This window comes from Planococcus citri, chromosome 3, assembly GCF_950023065.1.
Source record: "Planococcus citri chromosome 3, ihPlaCitr1.1, whole genome shotgun sequence".
NCBI classification, from domain to species: Eukaryota; Metazoa; Arthropoda; class Insecta; order Hemiptera; family Pseudococcidae; genus Planococcus; species Planococcus citri.
The window spans coordinates 67434480-67461399 of record NC_088679.1 but is presented as its reverse complement, the minus strand read 5'-3'; the positions used below and the strand labels follow the sequence as shown (position 1 = coordinate 67461399).

Sequence of the window (26920 nt, the reverse complement as noted above, 5' to 3'; positions counted from 1 at the left end):
TACTCATCGTAACAAAAACATATCTGAAGTCTGGCTCGAACAGTAAAAACGCTCAAATCGGAGCGCTTATTAATAATAAATAATCAAACATGAAACATTCAAATGACAATTTAAAAGTAATGAAAGCTGCACACGTAGGTTTGAAAATTTCAACAATGAAGTAGTATTACATAGTTTCGTTTGATAAAATCAATAAAAATCTATAGTCCAAAATTTCAAAGTTTTTTACTTTCTCCAAGACGAGAAAAAATACTGAACCTTAGTGATGGGAGTTGGAAGTGCGTTAAAACATACTCTATGCACCTATTGTTACTATTATCGTAATAATCACCGAATTTAATATTTTCAATACGCGATAGTTTATAAAATACAAATATACATCTTATCGCAAGAAGAAAAAAAATATCATATAAATTAAAAACTTTAACTACACATCACATTTCATCATTTACTTCGTACTATTTTCATTTTCGTTTGTAATCGACATTACACTATTATATAGAAATACGTAATTTCGACGTACGAAAAATAAAACCACCTTTGTAAAAAAAAAAAGGTCGACTGGTTTAAAACACACCTAAACCTACATATTATTGTTTAAAACCCAATAATCGTTTCAATCTACCTGAATGGTACGAGGAGGGGAAAAAATCGCCAACTATAATCTCCGATACCCTGATGTTTTAAAACGAACGATACTGTTCGAGTTAAAATAAATATTTAAAAAAAAGAAAAGAAAATCATGACTTAAAATTATAAGAACTGAAGGAAAGAACATGCTGATAAAAATAAATTACCATATAACTGAGTAGATACGCTTTTCAAAAGAATATAAAAAATAAAAATACCCATCTTGAAAATCAAAAAGATCAACGTTCCAATACGATTACCTACATACATAAAAACAAACAACCCATTTGCATCGTACCGATTCGAATCAGTTAGCTTGTTTCTCATTTTCACACGCTTAAAAATTAGTAATACACCGTTCTTAGCCAACGATAACACGTTCCGTTATCTCAAATACCTTATTGATAAATACGATTCTTAAAATTTAACTCTTGATTTCTCTTTATACACCTTATACACATAGACTAATCATTTTTCAATGTTTTCTATTTATTTTAAAGTTCTAAAACATTTTCGATGAATCTAAGGCTTAGGTAGATTAAAATTTTTCAACATTAACTGGATGATAAAAAGAAAGCTAAAACAAACGTTACTATACACAAATCGTCATCAAAACTTGAGACCTTTCGACGACTATCTTATAAAAATAATAATTCGTATTTCGAGAAAGCATTCTTATGTGTAAATGAAAGTACCATCGATTCGTTAAACTCGCTAAAACCCTATCATGCTTTTTAGTTTACTTCTTTCTCGTCGCGACTATGCTCCGGAAAATATTACGAATAGATATCATAAAACAGTCTTTAAAGATGATTTGTTACGCCTCATATGAGCCGGGTTCACCTTCATGATCAGCTGGTTGATTAGATTTTGTATTTTCAACGAAGGACCTACTTTCATACCGGCCAAACTGTGTACTTCGTCTTTACTCAACTCGAGTAGTTTTCTACCATTGATACCCTGTAAGAAAATCAACCCACATATTAAGGCCATTCATTCTTGTAGATAATCGTTTACCTGTTTAGAATTATGTACTTTTTTGATGAAAGCGTCGCAATAGGTAGCGCAGTCGTTGGTTTTCAAGAATTCGGCGACATCTTCCACGTCCCATGTATCCGGTCGAATAGATATAGCTTTACTTTTGCAATCCGATAGTCGAGGTATTAGTTTACTTTTGCCCGGAGTGCAATTATTCTGCTCCTGAATTGTAGTAAGATTATTCGTCAATTGAGTATAATAATGAATATAATACGAACTTATTATAACCATAGTGGCGTGAAAGGACTCAAAAATTACCCCCAACTTACATCACTATGACCTCAGGAAGCTCGTCCAGCATATGACAATAGAGGTATCTGCAAATTTCGCTTTAGAAAATGGGACCCGTATAAAATTTATTGAATCTGACAAAGCCAGGTCGAAAGAGCATACAAAAATATACCACCAGCCAAAATTTCAAATACTGAACTGCATTATTCGATTTCTTGATGAATTTTAGTGAATCAAAGGGTATTCTCTGGTAACATAGGTGAAATGTCCCTGTTCCTGGATTTGGAAAATCATGATGGATTATCGTTAGGTACCATTAAAAAAATTTCAGAACCGAAAATCCGTCCCCCACCCCACCTCCTTGGCCAAATATGACTAAAAAACGCTTTTTTCGATAAAAAAAATCCATATCCATGAGCATCAGAGATAAAATTTTGGTATCACTCGGAATGTGTAGAGGAAGGGTGGGCCTTTTGATACAATTTTTTCAGAATTTTTATCGCAGTGGTGGGGGTAAAATTGACAAAAGAAAATTTTGAACCGCTATTTCTCCGGACTGAAAAGAGCTAGTACACAAAATTTTTTTCGCTAAAATGAGTATTTTGAAGAGTTTTTTCTCTGAACATACGAATTGAATAAATTTTTTTTCAAAAAACATCTCAAAATAGCCATTTTTTGGCAAAAATATGCAAAATAGACAAAAATATGTGGAAAAAAAATTTCCCAATGCAAAATTCGGACTCCAAAAATATGTCAAAAACTTGATTTCTCGCAATTTTTTCTATTTTAGGACTTGCAAAATTTTGTATAAGAATCGTACGTTTTCCACTGATACCGAAAAGCAATAAAAATTTTACCAAATGAAGTTTAAAATGCCGATCTGCACTCCAATTTTATTATGCTATGGAGTAGACTGAAAGTGGTTTCAAGTCGTTTTGGAGCCCTTAGCGACATCGAAGAAATTCCTGGAGCCTCCAGCAAATTTTTGAATCTTTAAATTTTCATAAAATTTCATCAAATAAAAGTTGGAAAGCTAAAAAATATAATCTGCAACTAATTTGACATTCTATCGACTGAAGGTGGTTTCGAGTTGTTTTGGAGCCTCCAGCGACTCTTTGGAAATTCCTAGAGCCTCCAGTAGATTTTTGAAACACGAAAAAATTTCACCAAAAAAACCGAATTTCAATCTGCACTCCAATATTAACACGTTATGGAGTCGATTGCAGGCGGTTTCAAGTCGTTTTGGAGCCTCCAGCGACTCGTTTAGAAATTCCCGGAGCCTCCAGTAAATTTTTGAAACACGAGGAAACATCAAAAAATCCGAAATTTAATCTGCACTCCAATTTTAACACGCTATTGAGTTAACTGCAGGTGGTTCCAAGTCGTTTTGGAGCCTCCAGCGACTTTTTGAAAATTTTCTGGAGCCCCCAACTGGTTTTTGAAAGTTGAAATTTTGACAAAATTTTACCTAATGAAGTTGGAAAGCCAAAATTCAACACGTACTCTAATCTCAACACTTTATTAAGATGACTGTAAGTAGTTTCAAATCGTTTTGGAGCCTCCAGCGACTTCTTGGAAATTCCTGAAGCCTCCAGTGTAGATTTTTGAATCTTGAAATTTTCATAAAATTTTACCAAATAAAGTTGGAAAGTCAGAAATCCAATTTACACTCTAATTTCAACATTATATCGACTGAAGGTGGTTTCAAGTTGTTTTGGAGCCTCCAGCGACTTTTTGAAAATTCCTGGAGCCTCCAGTAAATTTTTGAAAGTCGAGAAAATATCTTCAACACGCTATTGAGTTGACTGCAGACGGTTTCAAGTCGTTTTAGAGCCTGCCAGCGTTTTTTTTGAAAATTTTCTTCAGCCTCCATCAGATTTTTGAAAATTGAAATTTCTATAAAATTTTACCAAATGAAGTTGGAAAGCCAAAATTCAATCTGCACTCCAATTTCAACGGGGTAATAAGTCGATTTTATTACTCATTTTCATCAAATTAAGGTTTTTTCATTTGGAACAATGCACAAATCACTTTTTAGTGCATATAGTTAAGTTGCAAAACATGGAAAAAATAGACAAATTCCGACCAAATTTGGGTTGATGGTTTAGTTGGGCGTATTCCATGATATATTGCGAGAGCAAATTTTCTCAGTCAAAATTGACCAATGATGGCCGGAAAAATCATGAAATTTTTTTCTTCGAATTTTTGAAGGCATTTCAACTATGAAAAAATGCTGGAAAAAAAATTACCTAAAAGAGAGATCTATTTTTTCATGATTGCACCTCTGAGAAAAGTGACCACAAGTGCCGTTTAAAAGCTTAAAATTTCCATAAATAACCCTTGGTGATGTTTAGCATCTTTGTAATTTTGAAAAAAATCGCTTGGAAACTGCCAAAGTTGAAATTTTCCACTTTCACCCCTTTTGAAGGCGTTAGAGGTGGTTTGGCGATCTAAAAATTGTATCACAGTTGTATTGGACTTTAAGGAACAACTTCTGGTCGTCGGTTTCAAAACTCGAGGATGAGGCCAAATAGCCTATTATGTCCTGGTGGCTGCCATGCTCTTTTAAGGCATTTAAAAAAAACTGGCTTGAAACCACCTGCTATCGACATAATAGCGAGCTGAAATCAGAATGCTGAGTGTATTTCAGCTTTCCAACTTCATTTGGCAAAATTTTGCGGAGATTTCAACTTTCAAAAAATCCGCTGGAGACTCCTGGAAATTCCGAAAAGCCGCAGGAGACTCCAAAACGACATGAAACTACCTGCAATCGATCTCAATTTGGTAAAACATGAAAATTTCAAGTTTCAAAAATCAGCTAGAGGCTTTACAACTGCTTGAAACGGTTGAAAATAACGTATATCCTAAATTTCAGCTTTCTAGATCAATTCGGGAAAAGTTTGATTTTTTTTTCATTTTTTGACTAAAATTTGATTTTTAGGGGTAAGCTGGGGTCAAGTGGAACGATTTTTTTAAATTCAAGATTGCGAGCGTCGTATTAAAGATAGGGAGTTGGTTGTGAGCTCATTTCAAAGAACCAAGTTTTAGCTTTTATTTGCCACCCAAATTTTGAATTTTGATTGAGAAATTTCCGAGAAATTTCATTTTTAAAAAAGTGCAAATTTCGTTCCACTTGACCTGACGGGCAGGTCAAGTGGAACAGTGGGTCAGGTCAAGTGGTACGTGTTATTTTCCATAAGGAAATGATTGGGAATTTTTTTTTTACAAAAATCAAGTTTGTAGTTCACACAAGTTATTTGCATACATAAATGACAAATGTAATCATTCTGGGTGGGTTTGGGATATCCACCCCGAATAATATACCAAATTTGATAGATACATTTTGATAAGACGAATTTTCCTCTACAATTCTTCAAATTGCCTCCTTGGTCATTTCTTGTGAATGTTTTTCACGATCAGTTGGCTCTTTCATTGACTCGCGGCATCCTATCATTAATTCAGAACACAATTACCATGTAAAAATACAAGTTCCACTTGACCCCACCAATTTTGTTCCACTTGACCCCAAACACAATTTTTTTTTTCATCATTAATATCTCGATTCTATTTCTTTATTACTCAAAGTTGATTAGTGTATGTGAAAGTAGATTAGTTACTCGTTATTTATTGATATTCAAATTGAAATTTGAACAAAAATTTCTACCTTTTTCAACGGCTTCAAAATACAGCACTTGATTTTTTCGACTATAAAAATTCACATGTCTGTCATTACATGAACACAAATAACTATACAGTGCTGCCAACTTCGCCGATCATGGATAGCATTAGTTAGAGTATATTGAGCTCACAGAAATGCAATTTGAGTTTTTAGTTTTCGATTTATTGTCATCGTTCCACTTGACCTGCGGTCCACTTGACCCCGTTTTACTCTATAAATTCACCGAAAATCGAAAAATGCACCTGGGGCCTGAAATTTTGGCTGATGAAATATTATTGCATGCTCAATCGATCTAGCATTGTTCGGTTTAAAAAGATTTGTAGCCGTTTTGTTAGTAAATCCAACTTTTTCCCCCGAGAATCAGGGCGGAGCGGCGACGTGGTATGCAGATACCCCTATTGCCATTTTGCTGGATCATAATCACTGAAAACAAATTCCTTACCACTAAAATGGTACTCTTGGTATTTTTAGCCGTCGATGGCGAGACGTTCTGTTGACTCGATGTTTGCGCATTCGATATCCACTCCTGCTGGTACGGTCTCTTCTGCTGCGAAAAAAATTATTCATTCATTATTCATTATTCCATTCATCGTGAAAGTACAGAAAACCCGATCTAACTGCCTCAACTTACCTTATCAATCGCAGAAGTATCAGGAGGTGGTACATTAAAGCTTTCAGATCCATGGTCAGGCAAATTCTCGAATTCTTCCGCTCTCATCGTTCTAAACTCGCTGATTTTCAGCTCTTCGGTTAACTGAGGTGTTTTCGTCGGCGTATTACCCGTAGCTTTACCGCGTCGTTTACGAGATCCTCCCGTTCGGTTACCTGCACGAATCAAAAAACAAGCACGGTAAATTATTCAAACCATCGAAATTGTCTCACTGTGAGAACGCAGCAGAGGGAATAATAATTTACACATTAATTCGTAAAAATGTACTCGTTTCTAAACGAAACAATACAGCCAGACATCTGTTTAAGAATTAATGCTTTTCTAGGGAACAGCGTATGCGCGAGTAACGACCCGATTATCGTTTCGAACACTTGAGTCGATACGAGACTAGAGAAATCCTACTCACCACATGGTAACGGTTTAGCTTCGCTGAACGGTGGTTCCAATTTATGGGATACTAATTCACACCAACCGACTGGATAAATGTCGCAACTGTTACAATCTACCCATTGATCGAATTCCTTCTCCCATCCGTCAAAGTGTACACGTAGCAGTCTGCCGACGACGCGCACGATTGTAGCAACACATACGAGTCGAGGATTCATTAAATCGGCCGATTCTAACTTCATACCGACTTCGAGTCCGTGGTCTGGTATGTCCTGTTAGATAAAACAAACGTATTAGAAATATGTACACAATATGTTGTTGACTCTAGCCTTATCAGTTCGAAGGAAAAAAAAACACACAAACCTGATTAAACAATTGAGCAGGCGCAGCAATGCAACCGGTTTCTTGTAGGTATCGATTCCAGTCAAAATCGGATTTATTATAATCTTTCGGAGGTGTCAAAGGGATATCGTTCGAAGCGCAAAAACCAGCTGGGAATATACAAGGCGAGGTCATATGATAACAGAACCAGTCTTCGGTCGACGGATGCTGATCGTTCCAGAAATCGACACAAATCATCAAATATCCTTCGTTAAGCACCTACGAAAAAAAGTAAACGTACGTGAAACTTCATCTTATAAATTGAAAAAAAAAACACAGGAGAATAATACTCACTTCCATGATGGTAGCTACGCAAATATCGGCCAAATTCAACGGATCTATAGCTTCCAATTTCATCCCTTTACGGAAAAAGCAATTCGCTGGTAATGGAAACCGTTCAGGTATGGCGAATAAATCAGCAGTCGAGTCGTCTTTCTCTCTCAACCCTTTCATTATACGATCTCGGTACTCTGGTGAGCAATCTAACCGTTGACCTATCCGTTTAGCCCAACCGACTGGATGGATCAAAGGCGAATCTTCATGGCACCAAAATACTGCGCAGAAAAAAACAAAATCAATTAAAAAATAACCTGAGGATATGAATTTTTAGAGGAATTTCTCAACTTACCATCGGCTACGCTCGGTTTCGAATCGTAATACCGTAATTGAAGCCGTTTACCGACTATTTTATCGATAGTGGCTACTTTGACCTGAGAAATACGATCTTTATCGACCACCTCGACTGTTAAATCACATCTGAATCGAGATTTCATACTCTCGTGTACTTTGGAGTAGAAATTCGAAGGCAAGGTTCGGGCTCCGGTGAGACGGCGTTTCAAGAACTCCTTCCAATTCGAATACTTATCTTTAATAGCTGCAAAAGAAACAAAAAAATGTACTCAAAATGCAAGCAAAGTCTTTGAGATTTGAAAAAAAAATATCCACTTCAGTAGCATCATGATTCATTTTGCAAATTTTAAAGGCGAAAAATGGCTGTTTTTTTAAACTGATTGTCTCAAAAGTGTTGTAATGTGAGCAAAATCAAAAAAAATTCAAAATCGAAAACTTTCTGGTTTTAATACCTTTAGTTTGTTCACTCAAACCAATTTTAGCCCCTCCTCTCCCAATAAACAACATGTGAACGATAAAAAATATTTTTAAAAAATCAAAATTTTCTGACATATTTACGTACAATCTAATACTTGAACTTGATTCATTTTTATCAGAAAAAAACAATTCAATAATTTTGATCCCCCTCTCCACCTCCCACAATGAAACAGTGGAACTTGGGTATTTTCAAAAAGGGGCAGAAAAATAAAAGAAATTTAGAGTTTCAAATTTTTAGATTCTTATCTTTGGAGTTTGGATTTGGTGTATCTTCATCATAAAAGCCTTATTTAATAGTTTATGCTCTCCTTTGTCATCCTAGGATGAAGAGTCCAAGATCAAGTCGTCATAATTTGATGAGTTGGACTGACCAACATTTCTGGAGGGGGAGGTAGGTTCCTCATTGAAAAAAGGGCCATTCAAAAGAGTTCTGGCACAGATTGAAGTTTTTTTTTTTTCAAAAAAAAATTTTCGATTATATTTATTTAATTATTTTGATTTTTTTTCAACTTTGAGAACTTCTATAGCGGCACTGTGGGAGGTTTTTCCTTTGAAAGAGGGTCATTCGAAAGGTTTTTGACTAGAAATTTAAAAAAAAATGTTTCATCAACTTCAGTTTTCATTTTTTTTTATATTTAAAAATTTTTTTTTCAAGTTTATGAAGAAGAACTCTACTTTTTTCAAAGTGGGTTACTCAAAAAAAATTTGACACAGAAATGGGAAATTTTCAAAAAATGTTAATCGATTTCAATTATTTCAAATTCCTAGATTTTTTCCAACTAGGGAACTCTACATTGGGAAGGGGAGGGGAGGGGGTGGAAGAAAAATGACAACGTAGCCAGGATTTTACCGTGAGGGAAGGGGGGGGGGTGCAGAACTAAATTTTTAAGCATGAAAAATCAAAATGTGGGGTATTTTCCCGAAAATTCTTCCTAATGTACGATTATTTCATAAAAACGAAAGTAAATCAACAAAAAAACACCCATTTTTCCGCATTTCTCGAGTGAAAAATTCCAAGGTCAACATCAAAACAGGCTTATCATAAAACAAGTACAATTTCAAATACTGCACTTGAACAAATAATCATTATAAGTGAAATTGGCGTCGAAAAGAGTTTTTTAATTCTCTTGAAATATTTTGCAAGAGATCTTAGACTCCTCCAAACACACTTTCAAAAAAATTAAAATCGAGTTTTTCGAAAAATTAAAGCTTTCAAATCCCTCAGTGCCTATTTCTAGGTATAATTTTCAGTCGAAAAGAGTTTTTTAATTCTCTTGAAATATTTTGCAAGAGATCTTAGACTCCTCCAAACACACTTTCAAAAAAATTAAAATCGAGTTTTTCGAAAAATTAAAGCTTTCAAATCCCTCAGTGCCTATTTCTAGGTATAATTTTCAAATTCAAATTATCATCAAAAAGCTCAACTTTCAAAGAGCTCCTGAAAATTATTGAGTAAATTTTGAATAATTTCTTCACAAATTGATATTGAAAAATTCTCCTTTTTCTTGGAAATTGTATTATGCACAATTGCACATTCGAAGTTGAAATGGTGGAAAAAATTAATTCCTCGAGGAGTAAGTAATAGACAGATCAGATACTAAATTCGACGTTTTCCTGGCAATTTTTGGACTTTAATCGAGAGAATCGAGTCAGATTTCAAATCATCCCCCCCCCCCGGGCAACACACAAAAAAATAAGAAGCACTTCACTATTACAGCTTAGCTTACATTTAGGAGGTATCAATGGTTTCCCTCGAAGAGCGCTCCAGCCAATAGGATGAACGGAAGACGAGCATAAATTCACCCAAAAGTCTTTGCTCCCATCGCTAATAAAACCTTCGTATCTGAGAAGGGCTTTGTATCCTGTCAGAAGAGAAAAATACACACACATTAGCACCAAAGAATCATCTTACTTCGGTTAAATCTATCATTTTAGTATCTATTACCTTCAACACGTAGGACAGAAGCAATCCAAAACGAATTGGGAAATTCTTCAGAGTAATCGTAACTATCGGTATTCTCAACTTCGACTTTCAAACCAACGTCGATATCCCAATAATCAGCCATAGGTGCCTAAATCAACAACACGAACTCATTAATACAGACGGAAAAATCGCATAGAATTCATTAGGCCTGATAAAATATCATACGTGTTTAAAACAAGAGGTAGGAGCAGCTTTAAAATACGGATCAGTCAATTGCGCAGTCCAATCGTAGCTATAGGCCAAATTAGACGATCGCTTTTCCGAAGGGAACGGGGGCTCGTCTGGTGGTAAAATAAATACAGGTGGTAACTGAAGTTCAGATATATTTTGATGTGGTAATTGAGATGCCTGAGGTGTAGGTTGTTGTGGAACGACGTACGATGTCGTCGCGCTGTTTATTGCAGTAAATGGAGCGGTTTGCTGAGGTGACTGAGTGTTCGTCGGTGGTAAAGCGACAGGTACAGATACCGGAGTGGTTGGTAGCTCCTAAAAAACCAACACAGTAATGTTAAATTTAAACTATTCGAATAGATTATCGAGTCGAGGAGAATTGAGAGCTCACATCTGGAGACCACTGAGAGTTAGTAGGAGATTGCAGCATTTCTTGGCTTCCAGTATCGTTCTGAGTTCCGGCATCGTTATCGTCTGAACCGCGAGCACAGGCTAAACTACAGTAGCGTCTTTCTCTAGTGTAGAACGCGTGTTTGACTCCGATAGCGCCACATTTTTTGCAAACAGCTGGAAAAAAATACGATATGAGCATCTGGAATTAATTTTGTACGTTGTTATTCGAAGAATGCCTATACCTCTGCCATCTTTCTGAATAGGAATAACATTCAGATCTGTGTCTCTCTGGTAAGCGATAGGAGTTTGCAGTTTGAGTCCAGGGTGCTTGACTGGTTTAATTTTTCGTGATCCTGGAGGAGCGTTCGAAATACCGGTTTGCGTGGACGTATTTACAACCTTGGACGAAGGATTCGAAGCATCTCCGTCGAGCATCATTTCTTCAGGCATTCCATTCACGTACCAGCGTGAATCGTCTAAATCTTCCAGCATCATGAATCCTTCCATACCCTGAAAGAATACTCGGTGATAACGACGTTCATCGTGATCTCGTAATTTTTCAATATTATAACTCACCATCTGCGTACGACATCCTTCTTCGGCTAAAGATTGGGAACTCGCGTCGACGAAGAATCCGGCATCTGTTGCTTGCTCCATCATTAAATCGCCTGATTCATTTTGCAACAGCATGTCACCCATCCACACCATTCCAAAATCTGCGAACGAAAACGAAAATCATTAGTACAGCTAGGCGCATCAACAACGTAAGACCTCGAATCAAAACACATCGTTCAATTTTAGGTACAACGAGATAAACATATCGAATGACACCATCGTATTGATAATCACCACCGGTAGAAAGCGAAACGAAAAAATAAACATGAAAATCAATTAATACAACGTAATTAACCTGCCAGATAAACACGATGCGAAAAAAAGCCTCATTATCGTTTTCTCGACACTCTAATCAACGTTGAAATTAACGTCTCGTTACCTTTATTACTTTACTAATATCATTTCAAAAACATTGAATTATTTATCAGGGATTTTAAAAGTATCGATTTCTTCCTGGCAAGGTATCGTTGTTAGTTCAATACCGAATACGAACTGACGATTTAGTCGTCTCGTAACGTAGATACACTTGAGGCAGATGTGTTTGGCGAATTTCTAAACACACATGAGACATACATATGTTGCAATAAATCAAAATATTGTTCCATAAACACACCGATACGATGTGACATTCGATTAACTGCACGCTTCAAGTGCCCAAGATCCCTGAACGAAGAACCACTTCCAAAACAACATAGGTAACTTCGTACTCGTACATTTCAAGATAAGATATTAATACTATAATGAAAAATTAAACACCGATAAACCGATCTTCAGTCGGTGTTACGCCTAATTACCTTCTCTCGTTGGTATTTCCATGATTATTAATTATTTTACGTCTTTCACTGATCCGAGAATGTATTTTCCATTGTCAACACTGAACTTATCATCCTAATTTTAAGGGTTAAAGTCGATTTAATCGATCACACGTTACTCGTAGCGAACATATTACGTTACAGTGAGATACTTTAACTGAAAGTAAGCACCAGAAAGTTCGAAAACTTTAGATAACTTTACTTCAAAAGTTGTTTTGGTCGTAAGAAAAAAGGAAAATTCCTCACTGTTTTCACTCGGATTTTCGTTGTTATTCGCCGCTCTTCAAGCCTTTGTGCAATTTTTCGCCAACGAGTTACACGAAAAAAAGGGGAATATTTCCTGGATAGTTACAAAATCACGATGTTGGTGGAGCGCGAAGTCCAATGGGTAGGTTCTTAAGTAGGTAAAGGGAAGTATGATTTTTTTTTAAAAAAAAAACATTGTACGTCATTTTGTACCGAAAAATTCAAAATTTCTGGTTCTAGTTCTAGTTCTACTACACCACACAAATTGACATTTTTTTGCTGTAACGATTCAATTTGAAATTCATAAATTTTTTAAAAATACTATTGATGATTTTTCCCATTTTTTTTTCATTTGAAGAGTAGCAGGATTGAATATTGATATACGTAAAAATCAATGGTAGCAGACTTCATCAACTTCATGACAAAAACAACCCTTGTCGTTGTCAGTTTTGAAAAAAATTGTGGAGAAGGAGATGCTACGTTTTTTTGAGAGTAACAGGAACTACTCAAGTTGATAGAAAAATCACTTCGATTCGAACGCAGTATACCAATTCATCAGGACTTTGCAGTGGTTTTTTGTCATCTAGCTTGTCTTGTTTTTTACTTTGATTATTCGTGGCTATTTTTCTAAACAAGTCGTCCTTTCAATTCAATCCATCACAACTCACAAGACTTTTTCCACTTCCAATATCATCTCATCTCATTCAAGCAAAATTTGCCAAGACTCGATTCTTTTTTTTTTAATTTTTCAATATTTTTTCAAAATTAATGAAGTAAAATGTGCTGTAGTCAGGTGACACGATGTTTTTAATTTTACACGAAACACGATACAATAATTTTATTCAATTTTTCTTCAAGTTTGAGTGAGCAAGTACTACGTACGTAAAATGATATTGCATTGTGACACGTTAATTCACATGATTATTCACGATTCCCTAATCCTTTCCAAATTTGAGCAGAAGAAATGTGTCATTTCAAGGTGAAAGGTCCCACTTTGGCACATTTTGGGGGTTTGAGTTATGACCACTGGGTGATAGGGGGGGACATTCCTGATCGAATGAGACCGAAACGAGACCAATTCGTTGATATTTGACGGAGCTACGGCGTTTTGAAGTGTCATACCTGAAAAAGTAAGTTTTGAGAAAAACGAGTTTGAAAGTTTTGGAAACGTTTTTCACTACAATTTTGTGATAATATGACGTAGAACGCTCCTTGATGTCTCATATGATAGATTTTTTGATGCTGAAAACGATGGTGATATTTAAAAAGAGCAATACTCGTCGGAAAATCTATTTAAATGAAGAAACAACGTGAAAAAAATGAAAATTCTGGGGGAAAAATCGAAAATAGAAGTACAAAAATTATAAAAAAATCATTTTTGAAATAAAAAAATATTTTTCGGCGTGAAATACAACTTGGAAAAAAATATAATCGAAAAAAAAATCTCAAAAATTTTTTGCCTGGTGCGGGGATCGAACTGCCGACCTCCCGCTTCACAGCCCTATTCCGATGCCACTCGGCTATCATCGCTGTTTACCAAAACCTGTTCTTGAATGGAATACAAGTAGCCGAACACATACACATGTATTCGCGTACACGTATGCGTGCACAGCCGCATAAAACCATGTTCATACGCGCAAATAGGTGAAAAATGCATCGAAAAATGTACGCATTTTTCACCTTAAGGCTGTAGTTTACCCACTTCCCGTTAGTGGCGCTAGTTGAAAGTTTGGGAGATGATAGTAGAGATGTCCAACAACCCATAAACGACTTTAACACAAAAGGTCCCACTTTGACCCAAACTGACAAAAATCCATTTTTCTCGAAAAGTAGCAAATTTCAAAGTGGGACCTTTCACCTTGAAATGACACATATTTTGACAAAAATGTTTTTTCAGCATTTTTGAATAATTTTGACCTCAAAATTGGGTAACGGTTTCGCCATATTGAAAAAGTATCATGTGACCTATCAAAATAGGTTAAAATTTAGCGAAAATTTCTAATGTTTCAACAAAAAAGTTTTTTGAACTTTTTCAAAGAATTTTTAGCCCATAATTGGGTTATGATTTCCAGAATTTTTAAAAAAGGTGCCACGTGATCTATTGAAACGTGATGAATTATCGCGAGAATTTTGGGGTTTTTTAAAGAATTTTGAGCCCAAAATTGGGTCATGATTTCGGGATACCTGAAAAAAGTGTCATGTGACCTATCAAAATGGACTAAACTTTAACGTAAAATCCAAATATTTCAACGAAAATGCAGTTTTTTGAGCATTTTAGAAGAATTTTGAGTCGTAAATTAAGTAATTATTTCCAGGATTATTTGGATCAAAACTCGATAAAATATTGCGAAAATTTCAAATATCTGGACAAAAATGTTTTTAGAGCATTTCTGAATAATTTTGAGCTCAAAATTGGGTAATGATTTCACCATATCAGAAAAATGTATCATGTGACCTATCAAAATGGTTTAAAATTTTGCTAAAATTTCTAATGTTTCAACAGAAAAGTTTTTTGAGCTATTTTCAAAGAATTTTGAGCCCAAAATTGAGTCATGATTTCCAGGATACTTAAAAAAGATGCCACATGATCTATCAAAACATGAAAAATTACTGCGAGAAATTTGAATATTTTTATGAGAATATTTTTGGGCTTTTTTGAAAAATTTTGAGCCCCAAATTGGGTCATGATTTTTAGATACCTGAAAAAAGTGTCACGTGACATATCAAAATGGGTTAGAATTTAGCTAAAAATTCAAATATTTTGACGAAAATGCGGGCAGTTTTGAAGAATTTCAAATCCAAAATTTGGCTATAATTTTCAGAATTTTTTGAAAAAGGGTCATACGACCAATCAAAACAGGGTGAAATATTACAAGAAATTCAAATTATTCAACAAAAATATTTTCGGGCATTTCTGGAGCATTTTAAACCTAAAGCAGCCACTCGAAGTATCAAAATGACTTAAAATTTTGCGAGAAATTCGAATATTTTAATGAACACGTTTTCATAAAAATTCTGAAGAATTTCTGAGATCGAATTGGGGTACAGTTCTTGTGATTTTTGAAAAAGATCGTGCTATGCAACCTATCAAAATGGGTAAAAATGTCAGTAAAAAAAGAAAAATTTTCATTAATGAAATTTTGGGCAGAAATTTTTCAAAAATATTCAACAATAGGTAGTTTTGATAAGAAATTTCGATTTTTTCGCGAAATTATAACCCATTTTGATGATTTAGCGATCCTAAAAATCTTAACCCAATTTTGGGCTTAAATCCTCTAAATTTTGATACAAATTTGAGGGAAATAAAATGTGAGTAAGTAGGTAATGTGGTTTTAAATCTCAAAAATAAAAAATGAAAAATTATGTTCTGTTGATATTATCTGGCCATTGACGCCATCTACAATCCTGCTTAACGAAGTAACTTTCAATTAAAATTAAAAAGAGAACAATTTTATTCAATTTCAAACTACATCCAATATTTTTGTTGATATATATCCACGAATAAAGCTACTTTAGCCCAGCAGATGATCAACTAACAACAAAACAAAATCTATCATATCGAATATCCCCAAATTAAACACCCCACCAATGTACTAATCGACAAAGTATATTTTCCACAACACAACGATAACTTAATCTCCCCTAAAATTTTCATTTCGTAATTAAATTCACCTTCAGGGTGAACGCAAATATACAAAACACATCGAACATTTTCCCAATTTCTTTCCACGTCTCGTATTTCAACCACCTACCCACTTCATACGGTATAAAAATAACAACGCTATCGAGAGAAAAAAGGCTCTAATTACGTGATAAAACGGGAAAATTTTTTTGCTTCGAAACGTGCCGAGTTGGTTGCTTGATGGAATGTCGAAAGAAATCGTCGTGTCACCAGATTAATGAAACGACAATCATCATTTTTTATTCAGATCACGAACCATCGTCAGCTGCTGCCAAAGCGAAGTAAAAGGTGGAGATTATATCGCAGGAAAAAAACCACCAGAAAGAAGAAAAATGATGCGAAGGCGGCTCACATGAACACACATTTATGATCAATTCAATGACACATGGAAAAGAGTAATTGCTATTTTCTTCGATATAAAAAAAGACAGTTTTGAACTGCGAACATGATAAAGTGGTTGATTGAATTTTTCAAGCATTATACTATCGGCTGTTTTGGTGAGCTGGTCCATTTTTTTCCCTCGATTTTTTTCTTTCTCGCTTCGTTTATAAAACAAAACGTTGTGTTTCGAATTATCTTTATAATATAGGCCCATAACGTTTTACGTTGTTTAGGAATCAAATAGGTAGGTATTTCGAGAAAATTTACCGTTGTATAATATACACTTTTTTCAGCAACAAATCAATAAAGGAACTTGAAAAGAATACAAATAATATTCGTCGTATGTGTTGTGCATGTTTTGTAACATTTCTCTATAGCAAAAAACACCATCTTATAACAACACTATAGCATACCTAACCCACGCCTTAACTTACACAACAACTGCAACCCAACCAACACAACATTCTATCGACCACTACAAAATAAACACCGATATCTCTAAAACTATATCGCCTTGCCGCCGTCGCTGTTTCAACGCCACATCAAAAGCCCACTGTAAACAATACCATTAAAATCATTTCGTATAATTTCCATCAAATTGGAATTATCGGTTACTGCAGTCCTGGCGATGATCCGTTTCACTTCTCCTATACTTTTTTTTTCTCCTTTATTATTATTCTAATTCGTATACTATATAAAGGGGAATCTCTAAAGATGTTTATTTTGGACTGAGAAATAGTCGCGCGTGATTTTGCAAGTAGTCACGGGTTTCACTCTAAATTTATGCTTCATTGACATTCGAGATAGAATGATGAATTAGGCGCAATTTTCGAGGTGTGAATGCCTTTCGTGAAGTATTATTTTTATTTTTTTTGTATGTATTTATAGCTCGACTTGGGTACTCGTCGTACCTTCTCTTTTGGAATATTCTTTTGCAATACCTATACATGATGTTTGACGGTTTGTCAATTTTTTTTTTTTTTTGGCTTTACATATTATGTTGAATACTTTTTTGCTAGGCCAATGTAAGGCCAATGAAACCAATGGAAAATGAATGACGTAAAAAAATTTTCAAAGATGTAGGATTTTTAAAACTAAAAACAAGAAATGAGCATACAAAATATTTAAAAAAAAACTGAGAAGACCAACTTTTCTTCAAATAAAAATCGTTTATGAACGAATTGATTCACTTTTTTTTGAAACATTCGTACAGCAATTAATCTGTTTACAAGCAAAGTGAATCGAATCGAATCATTCACTGGCGACTGAGCAAATCAACTGATTTCTATATAGGGGAACCATCCGCGAACAAATTTATTAATAGTTACTGATTAATTCGAGAACGAATTGAATAATTTTTGGTGAATCATTCGCGAACGAATTGATTCGTATAAGTTACTCATTCGCGAACGAATCGATTCATTTACTCGATTTTTGGTAAATCATTCGTGAACGAATTCATTAATAGTAATAGGTGAATCATTCGCAAATTGAATAATTTTTGGTGAATCATTTGCGAACGAATTGATTCGTACACGGTATAAGAAACTCGTTCGCGAACGAAACGATTCATTTACTTGATTTTTGGTAAATCATTCGCGAACGAATTGACTAGTATGTAGTTGGCGAATCATTCGCGAACGAATTGAATAATTTTTGGTAAATCATTTGCGAACGAATTGATTTGTATAAGTGACTCGTTTGCGAACAAATTGATTCATTTGTTTGATTTTTGGTAAATCATTCACGAACGAATTGATTCATTTACTTAATTTTTGATGAATCGTTCGCGAACGAATTGATTTGTATAAATGACTCATACGCGAACAAATTGATTCGTATAAATGACTCGTTCATGAACGAATCGATTCATTAACTTGATTTTTGATGAATCATTCGCGAATAAATTGAATAATTTTTGGCGAATCATTCGCGAACGAATTGATTCGTATAAGTGACTCGTTCGCGAACAAATCGATTCGTATAAGTGACTCGTTCGCGAACAAATCGATTCATTTACTTGATTTTTGGCGAATCATTCGCGAACGAATTGATTCGTATAAGTGACTCGACCGTGAACGAATCGATTCATTTACTTGATTTTTGGTAAATCATTCGCGAACGAATTGAATAATTTTTGGTAAATCATTTGCGAACGAATTGATTCGTATAAGTGACTCGTTCGCGAACGAATTGATTCGTATAAGTGACTCGTTCGCGAACGAATTGATTCGTATAAGTGACTCGTTCGCGAACGAATCAATTCTTTTACTTGATTTTTGGTAAATCATTCGCGAATAAATTGAATAATTTTTGGCGAATCATTCGCGAACGAATTGATTCGTATAAGTGACTCGTTCGCGAACAAATCGATTCGTATAAGTGACTCGTTCGCGAACAAATCGATTCATTTACTTGATTTTTGGCGAATCATTCGCGAACGAATTGATTCGTATAAGTGACTCGACCGTGAACAAATCGATTCATTTACTTGATTTTTGGTAAATCATTCGCGAACGAATTGAATAATTTTTGGTAAATCATTTGCGAACGAATTGATTCGTATAAGTGACTCGTTCGCGAACAAATTGATTCGTATAAGTGACTCGTTCGCGAACGAATTGATTCGTATAAGTGACTCGTTCGCGAACGAATTGATTCGTATAAGTGACTCGTTCGCGAACGAATTGATTCGTATAAGTGACTCGTTCGCGAACGAATCGATTCTTTTACTTGATTTTTGGTAAATCATTCGCAAACGAATTGAATAATTTTTGGTAAATCATTCGCGAACGAATTGATTCGTATAAGTGACTCGATCGCGAACGAATTGATTCGTATAAGTGACTCGATCGTGAACGAATCGATTCATTTATTTGTATTTTGGTAAATCATTCGCAAACGAATTGAATAATTTTTGGTAAATTATTCGCGAACGAATCGATTCATTTACTTGATTTTTGGCGAATCATTCACGAACGAATTGATTTGTATAAGTGACTCGATTGCAAACGAATCGATTCATTTACTCAATTTTTGGTGAATCATTCGCGAACGAATTGATTTGTATAAGTGACTCGTTTGCGGACGAATCGATTCATTCACTTGATTTTTGGCGAATCATTCACGAACGAATTGATTTGTATAAGTGACTCGTTTGCGGACGAATCGGTTCATTCACTTGATTTTTGGCGAATCATTCGCGAACGAATTGAGTACATAATTTTCTGGTAAAATGAAAATAACATTTTTATAAACCCAACTTAATGTGAGTATTATAATATCAATTGGCAGGATTGTCATTTCATCTTAAAAACTCGTCATTTTATTTTTCAAGGTTCAAAATTGGTATTTTATTCTAATTTTTAGTCAACATCCCTCTTCCCCACTCCACTCTCCACTCTCCTCCCCCAAAAAACCTCCAGTTTTTTTCTTGTTTGGTCCACTTGCTTTCGCAAAAAAGGAATTTTTTCAAAAAAACAATAGTACAACTCACCTTCAAATATCTGAACCCGAGAAAAAAACAGTATAGGAGAATGGTTCGGGGGGAGGGGATTTAAGGGCCTTATCCGGAGCGCTAAATGCGAATATCAGTTATTTTTTTATTCAATTTTCAAAATTTTCAATAAAAATACCCCTTGATATAGCCTAATTACGTGGTTTCAGAAGCAACTGGATGAAGAAGAGGAGCACAGTGTGAAGAAAAGGGTCAAAATAATACGTACAAAGAAAGAATATCTACGTATTCACCAACCGTACAATACGTATATACAAACACAAACCCAGCAAAACCACCCGATTAAACAAACTCATATCACGGTGAGTTATAGATGTAATCGTATAAACTACATTACGTTATTTTCCCCAAAAAATACTATAGAAATCCGATATCTACCAATAAGTCAACGTAACAAAACGCGTACATCTGTACCAAAAAAAAATCATAATTTTACAAAATTTTCAAAAAATTATAAACGCGTCATAAATTCGAGACGATTACACGAGACATTACATACGCTCTGCAAAGAAAGAATTCACCCATATCGCCCTGTTCCCTTGTCTTATTATGCAAAAAATTCGACTAATTTTGTACGCACCCGGAAGTACATAGGTTTTTTTCACCGAAGCAGGACGATCCAGGATAGTGGATTTAAATGCGGTAAAATCAAATACAAAACGATACGGTGGTAATTGGCCGTTTCAATTGATTTTCATAGACGCGGGGTGCTCGCGGCGGCGACGACGACGACGATAGTGGCACGAGTGTTAGCAATGACGTCATCAGTAAACGAGAAATCTAGATAAAAGGCGGTTTGTTTATTTTATAGGATTCCTTTTTCATTTTTTCGCCTTTTTTTCGTCCTCGGCGGATAAAAACGCACACGCGGAGTCGCAGCTCGCAGACACGCCGAAAAATAATAATTCTGATTAGAATCGCCCGAAATGTAAAAACATTAGGCGTTTCGCGATTTATCAAAGAGGGTAAGTTGAAATGGAGAAAAAAAAACCTAACTAGTCATCTGTGAAAAGTCGCAGCAGAGCGTCGAGGCGAGGAGGCGAGAATATGGGGAAATATTAATAGAATCGTGGCATGTCCACCCAAGTTGGTACATAGAGCAATAAGACGATAAAGTTCACTGATCGACGATATGTTGCGATTGGAACCCATTTATTCGACATTTTTCCAACATTGCGAGAGAAGAAAAAACCAACAATGATGGTGCCGAGTCACGAAGCGTTGTTTTTTTTTATCTCTCTGTCTTTGGACGGTTGACGACGTTTTGGCGATTTTTCTTCGCCATCACGTAGTTTTTTCCAAGTCGATATTATAACCTTGGTATGACTATTCAACTTTTTCATATTTAATTTTTCCTATATCTGAGCAATGCCATAGCGTATAGCGTGAACCGCAGTGGCCGATGAAATTTTTATTCAATCACGTTGGCAACCGGATATGGTGGAATTTTTCGTACATTTGCCTCGTACTTACGCTATAGTTATAGATGAGCAGCCTGTAGCGTAATCGAAGCATGCGCCTGCTTTAGTACGAGCCAGCGAAAAAAAAAAAGACGAGCCCTATTCAACTATTGAATTTATACTATAAGAACATAAGATGAAACCAAATAAAAGAGAAAGATCAACAATAGCAATAGAGGTACGAGGTAGAGGTACTGGCGAAGTGTAACAACACGATTAAAATCAGCTATTCAGTCAGCTCTTCTGACATATTCTACAACACATATACGTACATAGGTAAATGAAAAGCCATGCGACAATGGCCCGAAGCGAGGACTGCCACAGGTGCAAAAACGTGTCACCATTTACAAAAAAAAATCACATTAAAATAACAAATAAGCCGAGATGGATATCGCAGGTCTTGAAATATCGAGAATAATGTTCTGAGTGGCTGGCAAAAATTATGTCTACATTTCAGAGAATCAGGTTGAAAAATTCGCATCCTGACTCGACGTTTATCATTCTGCAGCTCGAATTTTATACTGATACAAACGTTTGGTGGGTGTTTATGAAACTAGGATCCAGGAAGAGAAAGAGGGGGGTTGGAGTGGCTTTCATTTCGATAGATCGAAGTTTATCACCCGTAATTCCCAAAATCAGAATTTTTTAGACTAAAAAAAATGGAAATGAGTATTACTGCTATTGTATTTGGATGAAATGAATTGAGATGGAAGGGGCTTACATGGAAGAGGGAGGGGAGAAAAGTCTGGAATGTACCAAAATTGAAATCAAGATTTCGTGATGTTCTAAACATCATCATCATCGAGTCGTATAACCGCTCGTGGTGGTATACATTTAAGGGCATTTTAAACCCTCTTTCCCTTAGGTACTAATTCCAACCTTCAAGTCATACAATCTCTCATCCAGTTTTAGAGTAGAAAAAGCCAAAAACGTGGTTGGAAAATTTAAACGAAGCTGAAAGGAATCAAAACAGACAGAAGGCAGGAAATATGTATCAACAGTACTATTCGCTAGAGATGATCAAGCAGTACTAGCCGAAACAGAAGATGACCTAAGTACAGAGATCAATGTACAATCTAACAAAGACATCGGAAAAGTATGATAGATATGAAAATATCATCAGAGAAAACAAAAACAATGGCCTTCAAAGGAAAGGAACCAGTGAGAAGCAAGATTGTAATTAATGGAAAAATCATTGAACAGGTCAATAATTTCAAATACCTGGGAAACACGATATCATACCAGGGAGAAGTAGATTGCAAAGTTCCTGAGAGTCACAGGACTGATAAATAGAACCCTGAGAAGCAGTACCAGTAAGGTGCGAAAAGAAACATTATTGAAGGTGTACAATACCCTGGCAATACCAATGATGACTTATGGAAGCGAGGTATGGGCACTGAAGAAATCTGATCAAAAAAAGAATAACGGCAGCGGAGATGAAATTCATGAGGAGTACGGCAGGGGTGACTCTCAGAGACAGACTCTCATCTGAAAAAATAACAGCAGATCTTGGAGTGAAGCCAGTCATGAAGAAGATAAAAAAGTATAGGAAAGATTGGAGAAATCATGTCGAAAGGATGGAGGAAACAAGATCACTGAAACAGGTCCTCCAATATACACCAATGGCCAATGGGGAAAAGATGCAGAGGGAGACCAAGGAGGAAACTCACTGATACCTCAGGCTCATCCTCAACAAGTTCCACACCATAGCAGACAGGCCAACAGGCCTATTGCTTATAAGGAAACAACGATGATGAAAACAAAATGAAAAGTACCTACAGAAAAAGAACCAGATACTCAAGCCAAAAATTTTCAAAAATGAGTTCAGGGTCGAATTAAATTCACACTGAGGAGTAAAAAAAATGTAATCCATTTGGATTTTGAAAAAATTCGTGTTTTTGTCGCAGTAAAAATGGCCTTTAATTTGGGTGTGATTTATCGGCACAACAGAAAAAGGCGTTTTAATGACAGAAAAAGGCGTTGCATGGGAAAAGAATTATTTCACAACGAAAAAAGTTTTTGAACAACAGTAAATGAATCTCAACGACGATATAAGGTATTGCCCGACAGAATAATTTAATGCACGTCTACATAATACATTTAACGACAAATCGTGCACGGCAAAGAAATAAAATAGTGAATGACATAAAACATACGAATTGCACATCCAAAAATTGATAAAAAGCACGACATTAAAAAAAACACACAGTTCATCTAGTAAGTATTATTGCACAAGTAGTGCTTTTTTGGCTTTTGAGGATCTGCCTCTCTTCCGTTTCTGTCCCAAAGGAATTGACTTCCCTTGAGCAGGAACTTCAATGAACTTTGAGACGAAGTATGCTTGCACAGTGCTGATTTAGTGTTGTAGGGGCAGGAACAAATTGACGTACTTACGCTTTTCTTTGCTCGACTCATGCAGATCACCGGACAGCAAACCCAAATAAAAAATTGGAAAATCGCCAAACGAATTAAAGTCTGAGCTGAACTGAGCAAGAGGCCAAGAGGCAGGAGACAGTTCACCTTGCTGCAGAGTGATTTTCAAGTTGAGAAATTGTTTAACATGAGGAAATTGAGAAAAATTTCAGTATCTAATTGAAGAAAGAGAAAATAGTGTTTTTAATTGAGGTTTATAACTCAAAGTATATTAGTTTTTTGACCTTGCTCAGCAATTAGTTCAGTCATATGAAATCAAGAAACTCAAATATGAACTTCATTGCATAATCACAAAATGAGTTATTTCTCAGGAAATTTTTTTTTTGGCGGGGAATAATTTATTTTTCCGGGTAATCATTTTTTTGGCGGGGAATAATTTATTTGGATGTGGATTACATTTCTTTTGTCGTTTGTATGAAATCGAATTGTCGTTTGTATCACCCAAGTTGTCGTGCTCGACTGTCGTTGAAAATTGTCGTTAGAATGCCTTATTTTGTCGTTCAAATGTCCTGTCGTTCGAATCACTTTTTCTGTCATGCCAATATATATTCCCCCTTTAATTTCACTCCGATTTTTGGTAATCTTCACTATCGTATCTTCAGCTTTGACAGCAGTATTTTCAAATCACGAAGAAATCGGAATGAATAGAGCCAAGACGTCGCAGATGTTTTTAGAATTCTAAAAGAAAATGTCAACAAATTTTCAAAATTTCTGAATTTTTTCTCATTTATAAAAATTATTATTTTATCTAAACTGAAAATTTTTCTAAAATTCAAAATCATTGCCTGAAATTTCAGTTTTGAACCACTCTAATAGGTAATGATCCAAAATGAAAATTTTCAGAAATCAAAAGTTCCCACGAAGTATTCGTGTTGATTCATTTTATCTGGAAAAAATGTTTGAGGAAGCTACAAAACCAACACGAGAAAAGCTTTTTTGAATTTTAAACTTTTAAAAATGTACCTAAAACTTAAAAATGAATTTAAGTTTTTAAAATTTTGGTTACATGGATTTCAAGGTGAATGCTCCTTTGATTTGGCTTGGTTCGATTCAAATCGGTGGGGGCCAGTTCAAGAATCTCTCTTGTGAAATCAAAAATGAATTCGAAATTAAGACCAAAACGAGCTATCGGTCAGCAAAATGTTTCATTTTTGGGGGAGGGGGTTGAAATATGAGGTTTATTGTAAGTACGGTTTAGGGGATTCGAAAATGAGCTGAAATTCGAATTAGGTTTTTCTGAAACTCTATCAATCCATGTAGGTCAAGGTCACAACAATCTTTTTTCAAATTTCTGATATTTGGAGACTTATATTGTTGGTTTTTGGAGGATTGTATCAGAAAAAAGTGTCAACATTTGAGTTCAGCACGGCAGCATCTCTATATGAATTCTCAAATTTTTGATACCTACTTGGATGTTTGTGACCTAAAAAGATGGAAATACCTTTTTGGGGCTATGAGATCCCAGGACAAATAATTTTATAAAAATATAAATCAACTAGTTACCTACCCACAAAATTTTTACCAAATTTTCAAACAATAGTACATAAATATTTAAAATAGGACTCTTGCAAAAAGTTCACCTTCAAAAATTCATTGAAAATTCCTCCTTCAACCACATAGAAGGCTGAAATTTCAGCCTATCTAGCTGTAGAACTCATAAAAAATGTTGAACAAAATTGAAAGATCCAAGTTCAGAAATGGCTGCGAAATTACTTGAACTGACACTCCTCGATTTTATAATTTACCCCAAAACTGATGAAAAAATTGCAAAATTGAGCAACATGCTGCTAAAATTTGCTCAAAGGTTTGTTATAGAATGTCATGGAAAACCTTTAAAAATGATTACTGGGTTCGAGACATTGAAGGGTTGAAATTTCAAAATGTTGGACTGTGTGAGGCAAATCTATATCATCTTGGAAAACTGAATTTTTTTTAGCTGGTAAGTAGTTAGGTACATTTCTGAGGCCATTTGCTCAGAACTTGTTTTATATAGACTTGATTATAGGCGCAAATTTTCGTTATTATTTTGTCCCTCGTCAAAGTTACGAGTACCAAGTGCCTCTAATTTTTCAAATTCGACTTTCTCTGGCCAGTGTCTATTCGCTCGACCGAGATATACCCTCGAAAAATGCGACAAATACTACGTCAAAATGTAATATCTTCATCGACCTAGACCATTCTACACATTCCATATACATACGAATCGATAAAAATGGCACTTTGAAATGCAAACATATCGTCGTCGAAATGTGTTATAAGTTATTGGCTGAAATTTGTCGTTAAGTGCAAAAAAGGATCATAAGACATAAGGTGGTCGAAACATCGTTATAAGTGAACCACATCCCGCATCTGGCGCTGGGTATAGTCGGTTACTAGAAAGGCAGAGGCGAAGGTGGTGGCACATCGTCAGGCTATTTTGATAGGCAAAATCCATCTACTTGAAAATAAACGCTGCATCGAGTATTTTATTTTACTTGCATGCCCTTTTTACCCAGCCCAGCCCCGGCGATGATAAATTTTCGCACTATCGTACACGCAGTTTACCTTAAAGCGAAGATCTTGTTTTTAGGGCTGTTCGGCTCGTTTTTCGGACATTACGCCAAAATATTCGCATATACAGCGTCGTGTCGAGGCGACGGTGACTGCTCTGTCGAGGGATTTTATTCGTCGGCCTCGTATAACGAGATATGTATTTATCCGGGAGATATTTTCGTTTTTTTTCCTTCTCTTCGACACGAATCGCGAATTATCTTTATAGCCATAGTCTGGCATCCCCTAGGGATGGAAATTGTTTAGTGTTTTTTCATCCGTGTACTTACCTTTTTTTTCTCTCTGTGTGTTATTTTCTTTGCCATTTTTACGCGTTCGACTTAATTTCGTAGGCCGAAGCTAAAAACAAAGATACTATTCCCCCAAGAATAGCACATCGATACGTTTGATTTTTTCCTTGTTGCTGGCCGATTGAGACGTCACAGAGGTTTTTAGGATTCAAAATTTCTGAATTTTTTCTCACCGTAACAATTATTGTTATTTTGAGGAAAATATGGAGATGGTGTAAAGTTTGAGAGGGGTCAACATGAAAACTACAAATGGTATATTTTTT

At 35.4% G+C, this 26920-nt stretch overlaps 1 protein-coding gene across 4 annotated transcripts in view; it reads right to left on the bottom strand.

Annotated features, from left to right (window-relative positions):
- Positions 1 to 206: 206 nt before the first annotated feature.
- Positions 207 to 26920, bottom strand: part of Sfmbt (Scm-related gene containing four mbt domains) — a 159168-nt gene continuing 132454 nt past the window's right edge. The window contains exons 1-15 of one of the 4 annotated variants that reach the window (XM_065354029.1): positions 12081 to 12393; positions 11248 to 11387; positions 10914 to 11181; positions 10670 to 10845; positions 10273 to 10593; positions 10069 to 10195; positions 9851 to 9985; positions 7645 to 7890; positions 7311 to 7570; positions 6999 to 7235; positions 6655 to 6907; positions 6210 to 6403; positions 6021 to 6125; positions 1666 to 1830; positions 207 to 1590 (exon numbers count right to left, since the gene is read on the bottom strand). In XM_065354029.1, coding sequence (XP_065210101.1) covers positions 1420 to 1590; positions 1666 to 1830; positions 6021 to 6125; positions 6210 to 6403; positions 6655 to 6907; positions 6999 to 7235; positions 7311 to 7570; positions 7645 to 7890; positions 9851 to 9985; positions 10069 to 10195; positions 10273 to 10593; positions 10670 to 10845; positions 10914 to 11181; positions 11248 to 11387; positions 12081 to 12102 — 2820 coding nt within the window. In that variant the 5' untranslated portion in view covers positions 12103 to 12393 and the 3' untranslated portion in view covers positions 207 to 1419. Of the gene's footprint in view, positions 1591 to 1665; positions 1831 to 6020; positions 6126 to 6209; positions 6404 to 6654; positions 6908 to 6998; positions 7236 to 7310; positions 7571 to 7644; positions 7891 to 9850; positions 9986 to 10068; positions 10196 to 10272; positions 10594 to 10669; positions 10846 to 10913; positions 11182 to 11247; positions 11388 to 11581; positions 11812 to 12080; positions 12394 to 26920 lie in introns of those variants that run through there. The other 3 variants (XM_065354030.1, XM_065354027.1, XM_065354028.1) reach the window with 3 other exon arrangements.